This window comes from Carettochelys insculpta, chromosome 1, assembly GCF_033958435.1.
Source record: "Carettochelys insculpta isolate YL-2023 chromosome 1, ASM3395843v1, whole genome shotgun sequence".
Taxonomy (NCBI): domain Eukaryota; kingdom Metazoa; phylum Chordata; order Testudines; family Carettochelyidae; genus Carettochelys; species Carettochelys insculpta.
In genome coordinates this window covers 321,375,703-321,392,107 of record NC_134137.1, presented here as the reverse complement: position 1 = coordinate 321,392,107, position 16,405 = coordinate 321,375,703, and the positions used below count along the sequence as shown (strand labels likewise).

General features: G+C 45.4%; 1 protein-coding gene across 2 annotated transcripts in view; it reads left to right on the top strand.

The window, feature by feature from the left end:
• Positions 1 to 336: 336 nt before the first annotated feature.
• Positions 337 to 16,405, top strand: part of ANO6 (anoctamin 6) — a 140,025-nt gene continuing 123,956 nt past the window's right edge. For both annotated transcript variants that reach the window (XM_075014143.1, XM_075014140.1), the window contains exon 1: positions 337 to 553. In XM_075014143.1, coding sequence (XP_074870244.1) covers positions 478 to 553 — 76 coding nt within the window. In that variant the 5' untranslated portion in view covers positions 337 to 477. The remainder of the gene's footprint in view (positions 554 to 16,405) is intronic.

The window sequence follows — 16,405 nt, the reverse complement described above, 5'->3', positions numbered from 1 at the left end:
CAGTAGGAAACCTTCTCTTCCCCCTCAACCAGCGGTGGCATAATCCCGGGCTGCCTGAAACCACGAGCCCTGCAGCGGTGGCGCGCAGAGCTCGGGCTGCGGAAGCGGGGAGGTGCCGCTGCTGAGCAGGGGTGCGGGGGAGAAGGGGTCGCTCTGACTCTGGCTTTCCAGACTTTGCCCAGAGAAGAGAGTCTCGGCTGGCCCCTCCTTCCCCCGGGGCTGGCAAGACTCTCCCCCCCCCTCCGGCTTCTCTTCAGCGACGCTCGCCGGGAGGGGGAGGTTGCTGCCCTGCCCGCCCCGGTCTCCGTGCAATGCCTCTAGCCTCGCCCAGGCGTCCTCCCTCCGCCCGCCCCGCCCCGCCCCGCCAGAGCTCACTGCCGCGCGGCTGGGACTTCGGAGCGGGGCTGCGTGGTGCTACCGGCTGGGCTCGGCGTTCGTTCCGCGCCCGGGAAGGCGTCGGACGAGGCTGTGGGGAGGATGCAAGCGGAGACCCAGGACGTGCTGCTGGAGGTGGAGGACGAGGACGAGGAGGAGGAAGAGGATGGGGAGGTTGGTAAGTAAGAGTTGGAGCCCGGCGGGCTGGGAACGAGAGCGATAGAGAAGGGCTGCCCTACAGGACGGGAGGACGCGCCCTTGGTGGGCTGATGGGGGGGGTTGCCGAGGCTCCTCCCGGCTCTGTCCCTGCCGCTGGGGTTTTGATCACTTATTGAAACGCTTCGTCTGCCCGCCCGGCCGCGCCCCGGGAAAGTTTCTCTCCCAGCGTGCGGGGCGCAACCTGCAAGCCGAACGCCCGCGCAGGGCGGGTCTGCTGTTAGCTGGGTGCCCCGCCGACGCCGGAGAGATGCCTGCGGGTGGAGGGGAGGAGCTGGCGTGTGGGCGGCCCCCCGGGAGAGTGCAGGGCTGAGATTTGACTGGAATGAAGGCAGCTGGCCGTGAAATGGGAGAGGGAGGGAGGGTGTAGGGAGCTCTCGGGTCACCGCAGCTGTTGCTAGCGAGGTGCAATGTTTAGCCTTATGGTCTGCTGTACTTTTATTCTGCAAGCTTCAAGTGCAAGGTCTGGGACTGCAGCCGGGGAGACAGGAAACACGCTGAATTTGCCAGCTCCGGTGATGCATGTAGGAACGGGTTCCTTCCTTCCAGAGTTAGTCTGAAAGCAATCTTCGCCAAACAATACTGAGCTCGTTTAACGTGCATACACGTGTAGAGAACTTTACCGGCAAACTGGCCTGGTTCTTAAGAGGGAGAGGAAAAGGCAGTGTTTGATGGCCCCGAGGAAACACTTTGGGGTAGATATGAGCACGCAGCCAACATCTCAAACAGGTTGGTTTGGAAGAAGATTGGGGGTGAAATTGGCTGGGTACTTTTGGAAAGTGAAAATAATTTAGTTTCTTTCTCTGCCTCTCTCACGCACACACAAACATCCCCCGCCAGCTGATCTAGGCCATATAATTGGCCTACCCATTGCAGAAAGCAGCTTGCTTACTTGCCTTGCCAGGCTTATGTGGCGTAATTTGACAGCCCCAAACAAGTTGGAAGGGGTGATGGTGGATCGAAGGATGAAGTCCGCAAAAGAGGGACCAGATAGGTCCAACAGGGAAAAAGGCTTTCACCTGGAATGTATATACTGCAGGCAGTAAAATGACCACAGATTGTTATGTTCATTAGGATTGTTATACTGTATACTGGTCTCTGTACCAACTGCAACTAAGGGCAGAAACCATTACTTTTGCATTAAATATTGGAACAAATTCTGTCATAGCATTTCTCTTCCAGGCTATTCATGTCATAGGCTAGCTCCTCAGCAGCTGTAAATTGATCTCGGCAATGGGGATGCCTTGATTTATACCAGTTAGGGATCTGGTCCTGTGTTTTTGAATGAAAATAGCTATAGTATCCAGAATGCTTTTGTTTCTACAGATGTTGGTACCAAAATAAGCAAGAAAGTTAGGTATCAGATATGTCATTATGGTCACTGGCATATGGGAATAGGCGCATCTGGATATTGCTGTAGTCATCAGTTCATCAAAGGGAGAGTTAGCAGATTTCCATATGTTAAGTTTTAACAAATAAATAAGAATCCCGTATACAAATATTCAAAATCTACTGCACGGTTCTGGTACCACCCAGACAATTTTGATATTTTCAGAATATTGGGAATGAATTGTATTATTTGTAGAAAACTGTCATAGTGTAGGTATTAATACTGAGCCTCGTAAAGTCATAGTTGTCTGTAAATGTTAATTCTTGTTAAGTGCTACTAAATCTAAAGCAAGTTACTAATTTGGTGGGGTGTGTTACGAGTACAGTACAAAATTGTACAGATTTTGGCCCTGTTGAAAAGTCTATTGAAATCAGTTGGAATCATTTTATTGGCTTGGATAGACTTCAAATCAGGCTGTTAGGGAGTATTTGCTTACTACCAAAGAGAAGTTTTCTACTTTCTGTGACCCAGAGTAATAAAGTTTTACTCCAATCCAGGCACCATCCCCCATCAAGCGTGAATCAGCACTGGAACTTTTTAGTCACTTCATGACTTTTCCTTTCCATCCAGTCCTTCAGAGAACAATTAAACTGTTTTCTGCTCAGGGGTGTGTGTTAGTTCTGGATCTGGGCTGGGTTCAGCTCCCAAAGCCAGCTGGCATAAGTTATATACTTGCAGCATACGCCAATATGGAACAACAATGGCCTGGCAGGATACAGTCACAGAAGACCCCTTGGGATTGTTCCCCAGTATGCTGATAATGCCACTGACAACTTCCTTTCTGTCAGGGGCTCTCTACCCTCTCGTCCTGCTGGGTCAGATCCTCTGTTCTCTCCCAGCTAAGGCACAGAGTTGAAGTTACCTCCACCCTGCACAGCAGCACACACGCTGATTTACTTCAGCTCTGAAAGAATGCAGCTCTGGGCAAAGCACCCAGGAAACCAACCCCCAGAAGGGATCAAACCCTCAAATAAATCAGTCACTTTTTGTTCAAAAAGTTTTGCACAGAGAAGGCTCATCATATAGGCCCCCTTTATGAAAGGGAGAAATGTATGATGGTTCCCCCCCAGTAATAATTACTTACATTGGGCTTGATCCATCAACAAAAGAGCTTTTATTGTAAGTAAACAGTAGGATTTAAGCAGTTATATGTTAAAATAGATAGCTCAAAGTTAAATTACTCAACTGAAATGAAAAGAAAATGCATAGCCCGTTCTCACTTCCCTAAAAGACTTATTGCATACAGATTCTTATCCTAAAGAGCTGTTTTCATGTCAGTTAAAATCTTAAACCAGAGCTGTTCTTTTTCTCTCATTTGGGTCAACAGCCTTTCCTAGTTCTTTGATTCTTCTTAGGGTGTGTCAGATAGGTTCCAAAGCAGCCTGAAGACAAAAGACCTTTATAGATTCACATTGCTTAAATACACTGTCCAATAGAGCCGGAAACCTTTGTTTAGCAACCCCCACCCCTCCTCGTGGGAAAACATTGGCCACCTTAGCCTTACAGGCCAAAAAAAAAAGGCTGTTTACAAGTCATTAAAAAAGCAAGCAGTCCACTGAAATCTGATGAAGTGGGTCTTACCCACGAAAGCTCATTACCTAATAAATAAAATTGTTAGTCTTTAAGGTGCTACAGGACTGCTTGTTTTTGTGTGCGTGTGTGTGTCTGTCTGTTTGTTTTTGTGAAGCTACAGACTAACACAGCTACCCCTCTGAGACTACAAGTCATTAAGTTGATCACCCAGTCATTAGGCTTGAGTGGGGGAGGGGACGCCAGCAATGGCCCTCATTAGCACATTTAAAAATATACACAGACATACACTCCATATTTCTAATCTCTTAGATAAGACATGCACAAAAGTAGGATATACCGATTCAGAAGATAACATTAAAATTTGATAGATTACATGCATTTTGGCCAAAGCGTCTCCAAGTTATCTATATTTATATTCATAAGCCAATTTTTATAAAGTATTGGGGGTGGGGGTGTCCATCACTTCTTCCCCCTGAGGTCACTGCCAGAGGGTTGGACAATGTCTAATATCTGACTGCGTTTAGAGATTTGCTCGGGCCTTGGTTACAGAGCCATCCATTGTCACCAAACCCTCTGTTGTCATTCATAGGACTTTTTCCAAAATTCTGGTTCCTTGTCCCCCCCTATTCCCTGCAAACATGTTGGAAATGTAACTAAGTGGCAGTGGTGACACAAGAATATTCAGGTAACATATCTGACATTATTTTTCATAACTGTAGAGTTACCAATGGAGGGGATGCTTCCCAGGAAATATAACTGATGACCTGAGAAGCTAGCTGCTCAAACATTTGCCTCCACCCTCAACTTGCAAGTATACACCTATGTTTACTAAAAAAGTAGACATATATATTAAATGGGCCTTCTTTCAAAATTCTTGGTCATTCAGTATTCCTATTGAGTCAATGGGAGCTTTGACTCAATAAGGACTGAAGGATCTAGCCCTCTGGATGGGTTTTTAGTAAGTTAGAATGATATTTTCCCAGTGCATGGACGTCTTTATCTTTTAAAGGCAAACTTTTTTCAGAGGGAGAGTTATGTTTGTGACATGAGTTTGTTGATGAAGCTTTTGCTGGTGCTAAATGGTAGAAAGGGACTTGAGGTGGAATGGGAATGCAGGAGCTAAAATTCCCAAAACAATTTTCTCTCTGGAAGCCACCTTAAATGATTTCCTATGGACAACTCTGCAAAATATCATACTCTTTCGTTTGTGCCAGACCATATATTACACCTACACATTGGTTTGCATATGCGCGGGGATGTGCTGTATTTCAGAGTTCTCCCTAGAGTAATTATCCTTAAAGACAGTTTTCACAGATGGAAAAGCCATTCCGAGACAGCATTGTCACTTGCTTGGGATAGTTTGCTGCAGTCTCAGGCATCTGTGTTCTTGGCTCAATAGAACAGCAATAAACAGCAGAGCAGAGCATGCTGCATATGAAGCTGTTCTGTTTATTGCTTTGCTCTATTCTAGGGCTACATCTACACTAGACATAGCAGTCAACGGTTGATACGTGATTTTAGCTACACCAATTGCACAGCTAAAATTGACTTTTCAGCGTCAACTTCCATGCCCGTCTCCGTGGAAGAAGGTCAACGGGAGCGCTCCTCCCATCGACCTTCCTTAATCCTCATGGCCGATCTTCTGCAGTAATGTGCATGTAGGCTAGGTGTACTTTGGGTGTAATTCGCAAGGAGTAGGTCTTCTCCATAATAATGCCTTTTACCAGTCATTCCTTAGCCCCTCTTTCTCTTCCCTTCCTACTAATCTCTTTTCTGAATTTTAGTTTGGGTATCCGTTCCTTGCAGATATACAGTATTCAGCACTGTCTGCCTGCATCAATCTCATCAACTCCCAAATCTGCCATAACAACCTCAGTCTCATCCTCGTCAAAATTAATATCCAATGGATGAGGAAAACGTTATTGGCCAAACCTGAAACAGTGCGCTTCCCTCTGACTCAAATCAAGTGCTTGCCCCCTTTTCAAGAACATAGGTGTATTATTTGGGCTGGAACCCTTGCTTCTCATCTTCCTGGTATTGAAAATGTGCTGCTATACCCACTGAAACATCTTTTTGCCAGGTACTATTTTGCACTGTTCATGTAATGTTAACTACAGGTGAGCCAGTCCATATCTTTTTCTGTTGATCGGGTACCATGCTGATGAGGATTCACTCTTCTTTTTAAAAAAATATTTTGTATATGACCTAGTTAAGTGTCTTAAATTTTTCCTAGCTGTTAAGCTACTGTTTCTAGTTAGTTCTCCCTCCTGAATCATTCTTTGCATTCATTCTTAGTGGCACTGCCTCTTATATTCATCACAAATCTGCAGCAACTTCCTGCGCATTTCTGAATTGAGCACATTTGTCTTTCCTAGTCTTCAAGCTCCCCTTTAGATCCTAACTTCTTCCTGTACTGTGTTCCACATCCAGCTCAGTCTGGCTCCTATCCTGATTGGCAGTCTGGGTGCTTCTGCAGTACAAATACAGCAAAATAATTATAGTGATTCTTCACCTCATTACCTTTGCTTTTAATTCGGTTCTCCCCAGAGGGTGTGCTAATTATTTTCTCATATTTCCCAGTGCTTCCTGTTTCCCAACCATCCACTTTCTGCTTCTTTTGCCATCTTACAATATTTAGAGCACAGTCAGTTATATTCTAAATAGTTTATTTATATAGAATATGGGTCAGCAACCTTTCCAAGGTAAAGTGCCAAAATTCAACCTTTTGACCTCTATGTATGGTCCAAGTGCCAGTGATACTTTTTAAAGTCACTAATAGTCTCACTTGTAATTAGCAGAGTAGCTTTCTTGTGACCCCAGAGCTCTGTGTGTGTATGTGTGCGCACGCACGTGCAGCAACCTAGCACTCCGGCGGGTGGGGCCCAGCCACGGCCCCACACCAAGGCCTTGGTTCTGTGCCCCATCTGGGACTCTGTTGGGGGCTTCTGCCCCATGCTCGCACCTCCTCCCATGCTGACTAGGGGAGGATGGGCAGGGCTGAGCACCCACCACGTGTCACTTGAAATTGGCTCATGTGCCAGGAGTGGCACGCATACCAGGGGCTGCCAACCTCTGATGCAGAACATTGTGTACATGTTATGATCTATAAGTCACTCCGGTACCTGGACTAGTGTGATAGTACAGAAAGGCAAATCAGTGTGTGTTTATGAATGCTCGTGCCAAACTTCCTGTCAATTGTCAGATTTGTTGACCTACCAAAACAACAAACTTTCTGCTTTCATTTACTTTGAATTACACAGTTGTGGCTGTTTTAAAATTGGTCTTTTTTTTTTTTTTTTTTTTTTACTAGGTGCCAGTATAGGACTTGGTGACCAATGCATCTGCTCTTTTAACAAAGGCAACATCATTTTCAATTTTATTTTTATTTGGAGATATTTTCCCTCTGTGGTTTACATCTGGGATGTGAATTCCTACAGTACCAAACGTTGTCTGTTTTGTGCTGCTCCTGTCGGTTCTGTTTTCTTCAGTTTTGTTTAGTAATCTAACTAAAAATGAATTAAGGTACATCTTAGTCAGCCCTGGCCCTGAATCCTGCAGTGCACTGGAAGTCTGCTGCAGACTAATTGGAGATAGATCAGCAGGGCAATTTGGTTTACTGTTCAGCTAAAACACATTAGCCTGAGCATATGCATAAAGGGTTCATATGCAGCTTGCTCTGCTCTGCTGTTTATTGCTGTTCTATGCTCACCTCGCAACACTTAAGTGAAGTGCCTGGCTGGTACAAACCGATGACAACAGCCCAAAAAAATCAAGTGGCAGAAAAAACTCTTTTGCACTACAGCCACAGGAATTGCTTTCATATTTAATAAAGCATTTTATATTGCAGCTTTGGTACTCTTTCACTATTTGGGAGAGTGAGGTCCTGCAGATAATGCAGGAGCCATTCATTATGACAAAATAATTTTGTTGCTGTTTCCCCTGGCAGTTTTTCTCCAAACTTTGTCAAAAGATTGAGAGAAACTGGTTGTCAGGGACTTAATCTGAAAAGCATATTTGTAGGTTAATTTAAATTAAATTTACATACTTTGCACTTATCTAACATCTTTCTTTTGATGATCTCATAGATGGGTAAGTATTCTCTAGTCTGCAGATGGGGAAGCTAAGGCTATGCAGACACTTGCAATTGATCAATTAAAACTTTTATGGTTCACGGGTGCTTAATCCATCCCCACCCCTGAACAACAAAACTTTTAGGCTATAGAATAGACTCATAGGCTGGGTCTACACTTGGCCCCAACTTAAAAGGGGGCATGTTAATCAGGACGATGGGAGATTACTAATGAAGTGCTGCAGTGAATATGCAGCACTTCATTAGGCTAATTCTCCCCCACAGCAACTTCGAAGTGCTGGCATGTATGTAGCCATGGGTACTTCGAAGTGCCCACACTATTTCCAAGTGCCTTTACTCCCCAAAATTTTGGGGGGTAAAGGCACTTCCAAGTTGCTGTGGGGGAGAATTACCCTAATGAAGGGCTGCATATTCACCACAGCACTTCATTAGTAATCTCCCATCACCCTGATTACCATGTCCCCTTCTAAGTTGGGAGCAAGTGTAGACAAGCCCATAGAGTTGGAAGGGATCTTGAGAGGTTATGAAGTCCAGTCCCCTGTACTCACTGCAGGATCTAGCACCACCCCTGACAGATATTTACCTAATCTGCCCCGAGGTACTTGAAAGCTGTTGCCAAGAAATATATTTCAGGCCCTAACAAGGAGCAAACTCACACACTGCAGTGCAGCAGGCTAGTGCACTAATCGCTAAGCTGTTCCTTGTCCTTGAAACATTGTGGCCCCAGAGCCATGCAACTCTGAATGCTGCTTTGTTGGCAGGAAGTGAAAGCCACTCATCCGGGCTAAAAGTATTTTATCTGCAAAAGTGCCTACAGGCAACCCCCTCACTTACCAGGAGTGGTACGTCACTAAGGGTGAGTGTGGCAGGATCCATGTAACCCCTCATACACTCTCCATGCATCACCCTGGCAACAGAGCAATGAAGGTCCTTGCCCAGTGCTACGTCATAAGTGACCGAGGAGGATTGTAGAACTCATGAGTTTCTGGTCTCCATTTCCAGGCTGAGGGCTCTTCCCAGCCATGTCAAACTCACGGCCAGAGGCCTGCATGTGGCACAGCCAATTTTTTTTTTGTTTTTTTTTTTTTTTGTGGCCTGAGACTAGATGTTAAGGGCAGCCTGCCCTTGTCACACACCCTTCTCTGTCACGCATGAGCGACTAGGGGTGGGACAAACACCAATCTCAGATCCTTGGGCTGTCTGTGTGCAGCATGTGTATTAAAACACCAGGGAGCCAAGGAGGTTTTAATACACATGCGCCAGACATGGACAGGGTGAGGAGCCAGGATTGGTGTTTGCCCTGCCCCTGCCCCTCGTGTGTGCCAGAGAAGGGTGTGCTGGGGTTTTAATATGTATGCGCCAGACATAGGCAGCCTGAGGAGCCAGGATTGGTGTTTGTGTCCGCCCCCCGCCCTCCCACGGCGCATGCATGCTAGAGAAGGGTGGGTGAGTGCTGTAAGGAGAGGGATGGTGAAATCCACATGGGCCGAGGTGGAGGGGGCTCCTACCTGTGGCAGCAGCAGATAGGGAGCCATGGGGGGCAGAGCAAGGGGCAGCCAAGGAGCACAAGGCAGAATAATAAGGGGCGGGGATATGGGGAGGTTGCAGTGGAAGCCTCAAGAGGCCTGAGGGGGCGGTGCAATGGGGGCTGCACTGTAATGGGGAGCAGTGCAGACCTCAGGGAGATGGGGTAATGCAGTGGGGGCTGCACTGCAGTGGGGGGAATACAAGCCCCTAAGAATCTGAAAGGGCGGGGGAGAACCGTGCAGTGGGGGATTGCAGTGTACACCCCAGAATATCTGAGAAGGAAGTGCAGAGAAACTGGGGGCGGGGGGCAGGTTGAAGTGTAAACTGGAGGAGAGAGGGCCTAAGATGCGGAGGGGAGTGCAGTATTTCTCCTTTGGTGGAACTGAAAGCAAATCTCCATTCTGGACTTTGGACAATTGCCACAGAAGCTGTGAGATCCAGACCTGGTCTCTCTCCCCATTGCCCATTCTCCTGCTGGGGGTCACCCAGCCCCACCCAGCACCCTCTTTCCTCTCTCTCTGCTTCCTCTATGCAGGGAAAAAAGGTTGGATTGTGAAGTCTTCCATGGCCCACTGAAAGGGGGTGGTGAATGGGGAATCTTGAACCTCCATATGGCGAGAGAGGCATCTCTTGAGGCAGGGGTGGGGTTTCACTGTGTTGTACCCACTCTGTATAGAGTGAGAGAGGGAAATATATAAAATCAGCCAAAGCATCATCCAAGCCTAGTTGCAATGATTGACAAAGCAAACCCTATACAGTGGAAATGTTCCAACTCAAATAACCCTTAGCTACATAACATCAGGGCATTCCAACGGCGACCTGGTGGTGATGGGTTTCTGTCAGCCCTAATTTTCAGTCTCTGAGTCAGTACAGCTCCATTCCCCCTCAGATATCGCTTCTTTAAATTAACACTTGCTCTTGTGCCTTCCAGCCACAAATGTCAAAGCCCATTCGTTCATTCATTCATTCATTCATTCATGTTGGTAACTCATGACTTTCCTGTGTGGTTGGTTATCCTCATTTTCAGAGATGATGAAGCTGGCAGCACAGTGGGTACAGAACTAGCCAGAGAACGCAGGCATCCTGACAACTGGCTGTGAATGTTCACTACAAAACCATCTGCCCCTTCTTTCTTTGAGATGTTTGGCTTTTCTGATTTGGCTTTTCTCCCTGGTCTGCTTTTATCATTAGTGTTTTCTATCTCATTCTTCCCTCACTGCTAGGTGTCTTTTTGCAAATTTTATGAACTATTAATAAAATTATAAGACAATAACATTCGTATTATTAAATTCTCAATTAAAATTATTGTTTTATAGTCAAACAAGACCTGAAACAATTATAAAATATACCTAAATATAATCTATAATAATAAATAATTACAGCTTTCCAATAGAAGTACATTTTCTTTCATGGACCTGAAAGCCATCAGTTTTCGTTTGTGTGGGCCTCAGCAGGCTTTGAGTTTGACATGCCTGCTCTACAGTGTGCTGTCTCTTTTGCATATGAAGTCAGAGAGGAGTTGGAATTCATTTGTTCATTTATTTTCATATATTATATTTATTTTCATACAGTATAGAGCATTTTCACATACCCAAACATATATGGTGGGAACTTAGAAAATTTGGAGTGTACTTTTTATTATTGTGTTGGCATAGCATCTAGGAGTCCTAGACCTCTGCCAGGATCCTATTGTTCTAGGTGGTGTACAAATCCAGAATATTGGTCATCCCTATAACACCCATCAAATTGGTAATTATGGCTCATGTGCTCTGCCTGCTTCTCCTCATATATGTATCTTACTCTTTGGCATGCATTCATCTCTTCTTCCCATTTTTCTTCTGCCATGTATATGCCCTGCCTATGCTGCAGCTTTCAGTGCTAAAGCTTTATCATTCGGGCGTGTGAAAAAAATCCTCCGGAGTGATAACAGTTCTAGTTCTGAAAAGCACCAGTGCAGAGGGCGCTTTATGGCTGTGAGCTGTGTTCCCAGTGCCACCACTGCTCTTTCAGAGTGGATTTTTACCATTGGGAGAGCTCTTCTCCAGCAATAAAGAGTGACTACACCGTGCACATCACAACAGTGCAGCAGCAGCACTGTCATGTGGGCTGAGTAGACATACCCTCACTTCCTCCCCATTTTACTTCCACTTACTATGCAGCAACTCAGCAACAAAATAGACTCAGGTGTAATTGTTCCTGAAATCTCACACATGGCTGTTGCTGCACTCTTTTTTTTTTTTAAATAGTTTTTATTTTTTCCACAGATCTCCTAATATACATATGGGTGGGAATAGAGGTATGTAACTGCAACACCACTGCTGCTCTTTCGTTGTTGTAATTTGCAACTTTGGGAGGATACTAGAATGTTTAAAAAACAAAATGTTAGCTAGGGTCTGGCAAATGTTTGGCCTTTCTAAATGACAAAGTCTTTCCACCTTTCCTGCAGAATGGCATTCCTTCTCTGATGTTACACCGCCATCACTCCTGTATCTCAGCTTATGTCTCATGGATGGCCATGGAATATTAGGAAAAGGGACAGCAGTATAAACCCTTACACTGGGTAGGAAACGTTAGTTGCCAAGAAGTAGTAAAACTCTTTAATGCCAGGGTTTTATGTTATGCAGTTAATACACAGAGAAGGTTGTACGTTGAGTCTATGATGAATTTGGAATGCTTGTCTGATGTTGGCAATGATTCATGTATATGCTAGTAATTAGATTCTAACTAGTCCTGGTTTCGCTGAGGTTGGTTTTCAGGGAAAATATTCCTGGGAGACAATAAAACATTGGGTGTGATTCTTTAATTCCACCAATTTTAAAAAAGTGAAAGACTGGGAAGGATTTTGGCAGTTTGCAACCTCTTTAAACCCTCAGTACACATCAGCACACTAAAGAATTTGTATTCTGTAAAAATCAATGGAAACAAAAACTTTCAAACTGTCACATGTATTCATAGATGTTAAGGCCATTATAATTATCTAGTCAGATTCACCTAGTGCTTTTTTTATAAAAAAAAAAAAGTGGTTCTGGTTTTGGCCGGCAAGTGCCAGCACAAAAAAAGCACTGGATTCACCTATACATTATGGCTACGTCTACACGTGCCCCAAACTTCGAAATGGCCACGCAAATGGCCATTTCGAAGTTTACTAATGAAGCGCTGAAATGCATATTCAGCGCTTCATTAGCATACGGACGGTAGCCGCACTTCGAAATTGACGTGCCTCGCCGCCGAGCATCTCGTCCCGACGGGGCTCCTTTTCGAAAGGACCCCGCCTACTTTGAAGTCCCCTTATTCCCATCAGCTCACAGGAATAAGGGGACTTCGAAGTAGGCGAGGTCCTTTCGAAAAGGAGCCCCGTCAGGACGAGACGCTCGGCGGCGAGGCGCGTCAATTTCGAAGTGCGGCTGCTGTCCGTATGCTAATGAAGCGCTGAATATGCATTTCAGCGCTTCATTAGTAAACTTCGAAGTGGCCATTTGCGTGGCCATTTCGAAGTTTGGGGCTCGTGTAGACACAGCCTATATGCCATAATATTTCATCAGAAGCCTTCCACATCGGGCCCATCATAACTTCCTTTGATTTTTACCATATCTCAAGTCTTAACTTAAAATCTTTAAGTGATGGAAAAAAATCTACCATTTCCCTAGATAAATTATTCCAATACTAACTCTCACTGCTAAAAAATTACACCATATTTCCAGTCTGAATTCATCTAGTTTCAGCTTCTAATAATTGAATCCTGTTGTTTGACTCTCTGCCAGATCGTTGCTCTATATTGAATATCATCTCTTCACATATGCTTACAGACATGATGAGTCACCTCTTTACAATTTCTGGGGAAAGTTCAACAGATCAAATTTCTTTACTTTTCCCCCTCTCTTAGATGTTTTAGACCTTTAACCATTCTTTTGTCTCTTTTCTGAAGCTCTTCCTATTTCTTAACATTCTTTTCGAAGTACAGATACCAAAACTGAATTCTGTATTTCAGTAATGGTCTTAATAATGCTATTTACACTTAAAATAACACCTCCTTAAGGATCCAGAAATAGCATTTGCTCTCTTAGCTCCTATGTCATACTCATTTTGGAACTTGTGATCAGCTGGTTATCCACTATAACCCCTAAGCCCTGGACATTCCCTGGTCTTGCATGTGCAAGTACTTTCTTGGGTACTTTATATTAGCTGTGCTAATACACATGCTGTTCAAATGAGTCCAATTTACCACAAAATCCAGATCACTGTTTAGAGTTGATCTGTCATTATTTACCATTGAACTAATTTCTGTTACTTGCAAGCTGTGCCAGCAGTTATGTCATATTTTTTTCTTATGTGCCTGTGGTATTTATAGTATTTAATGTCTATATCAATGGCTTCCTTAAATATGTAAATATTCATATAACCCATCAGGGTTTTTTTAAAAAACATAATATCTCTAGAATTTGCTGCTGAATATGCAGAGAATTTTCTGCCATCGTTCTACACAAAGTTTTGAGTTTCATTGTTTATTCCAAATGCCTAACTGGCTTGATCAAAAGGAAAATAAGTTCTTCTCAGCTCTGATTCATAAAGAAAACTTACCAAAATAGGCAGTTGAATTGAATGGCCTGGGTTGTATTTAATGCATCATGTATGCGAGGAAAGGCCAAACATCCCATATGATTCGGTTATGGAAATTAACATCAAAGAACTGATGTTATGTATTATACACTTGGGCTATTTTGCAACTAAAGCATTATACCACATCCTCTGTAGAAAGCCCAGATTTCAGGACACCATTATTAGTAGGGGTAAAACTAACTCCAGAAAGGCCTCCTCAAAGGACTTGACCTCTGCATAGCATAGTAGTGTTTCTAAGCCACTGGGGCATGACCCAGCAGACATAACAAAAGGCAACCAAGGTGAAGAAAATTCTACTACAATCTGAAACAAAGGAAAACTCATCCCTGCACACCCTTGCTCGAAGGTCAAGAAGTCTCTGTCAACCTCTTGAAAAAACATACCCAAGTTATTTAGGCTTGTCATTGATGCTCTTTAGCATAGTTATGGAAGGATAAGGACTGAAAGGAAAATAGGGAAAGGATCTGAAAAATGAAATCACCCTAGAGCAGGGTTGGGGACCCCTTGGACTGTGGTCCTGATTTGGACCGTGGTTTGTCTGGATCCAGATCCCAAGGCTTGGGGCTCCCCTCCTTAGCATCAAGCCTGCAGTGGGGTTGGCGATGTTAACTCCCAAGCCTTGTGGGCCAGATCAGGCAAGCCAGGGCTGGATTCCGACCACGGGCTCTGCTAGGGGACCAGGGAGCAGGAAGCAACTTGGCACAGTGCCGCGATCGTTTGCTGCTGTTTCCCCAGCTGGGGGAAGGGGATGGGGAGAGGCAGCAGCCTGCCCAGCACTGCCCAAAGGCTTCTTACCATTGCTCTGAGTGGCCAGAACTCCAACCAGAGCAGTGGAGGGCAGTGTCTGCGAGTGGACTGAGGGGGGCGCAGAGCTGTGTGTGCCGGGGATTGTTGCCCAAGTAAGCTGCGTCCCCATCGCCCAGACCCTGTCCCTCTCAACCACTCCTGTACTCGCTCCCATCCTGACCCTCCAGTCCCACCCCTTTCCTGCACCTGCCCTCTCACCCCCACTCCTCACCCTGCTCCTGCCTCCCCTCCCTTCTAACCCTCCCTGCACTCTCCTCCTGCTTGGACCCCCATCCCTCTCCTACATCCACCTCCTGCCCAGATCCCCCACCCAGATCTTGTTCCTGTACCCCAGTCTGGCTTAGATCACCCACCCCAGCCTGCTCCTGCCCCCCACTCTGGCCCAGGTTGCTCATCCCTTCCACCCGGACCTCACAGCCCTGGGCCTCCAACTGATTTGTCTATGGGTCATTGCCCCTGACCAAAAAAGGGTTCTCCACCTCTGCCATAGAGTATTGTGTCCAGTGCTGTGTTCCACATTTCAGGAAAGATGTTAACAAACTGGAGAAAGTCAAGAGACAAGCAACAAAAATTAAAGGTCTAGAAAACATGAACGATAAGGGAAGATTGAAAAAAAAATGGATTTCCTTTTAATCTGGGGATGAGAGGACTGAAAGGGGTCATGATAATAATTTCAAGTACATAAATATTGTTACGAGCAGCAGGGAGGAAAAATTGTTTTCCTTAACCTCTGAGGCTAGGACAAGAAGCCATGGAATTAAGTCCCAGCAAGGGTGGTTTATGCTGCACAGTCAGAAAAACTTCCTAATTGACAAGATGTTTAAGCTCTGGAAAAAACTGTCCAATCTGCTCTTAAAAATCTCCAATGACAGAGATCCCAGAGCCTCCCCAGGCAAAGAGCTGTTGGGAATGGTCTAGATGATGCTTGGTCCTGACATGAGTGTAAACAACAGGACCTGATAACCTCTAGAGGTCCCTTCCATCCTACAGTTCTATGATTGGGAAAATATGTGGAGGGAAGGACTCAATTAGTTAAGAAAAATGATTATAAACACTTTATAAATGGCACCTTGCTTCATATAAAATTTATTTTAAAAATCATTAATAGAACTGGGCAAAACTTAACTGTAATAGGACAGCTGCCTCTTGGAGCAACTTCTTGTTGGGAGAGGTCACACTGCACCACTCTGCCTCTGTTATCCCCACCCGCCCCTCCACCCACTTCACAGGCCTTTAAGAACTTCATAAAGTCTTCTCTCTGGCTTAGTACCACCCCTGGATGAGGCATGGTTAATAACCATTACAGTTCAAAATAATCCTCGAGGTCCCAAAATAACCACAAAACAAGAACCCTAGTGTTCATACATAGCTTCATCATCTTATATCATTAGGGTGACCATATCTCCCTCTCCCAAATAAGGGACAGGGAGATGCGTGCGGGAGAGGTGGCACCTCCAAGCCCCGGGGAGCCAGGAAGGAGGTGACAGCCACCAGCGATCCCCAGAAGCCTGGGGAAGTGGCAGCCACTGATGATCCCCTGCAGCCCCAGGGAAGCTGCAGCCCCTGGTGCTCCCAGAGCCTTAGGGAAGTGGCAGCTGCCCACACTCCCCTGCTTCCCCGTGGCTTGGGGAAGTGACTTTGGCCAGTAGCTGTGCCTGGGCAGCTGCTGGAGGAAAAGGTCGAGGGGGGGAGGGGTGCAGCCCAAATACAGGACAGTGAGTCCCTTTTGAAAAATAAGTTGTGACGCATTTTTGGCGTCCCAAATATGGGACCATCCCGCCCAATACAGGATGGATGGTCACCTCATATATCATAACCAATCGCTCTTCTTCTGTCCCACTGTGTTCCCT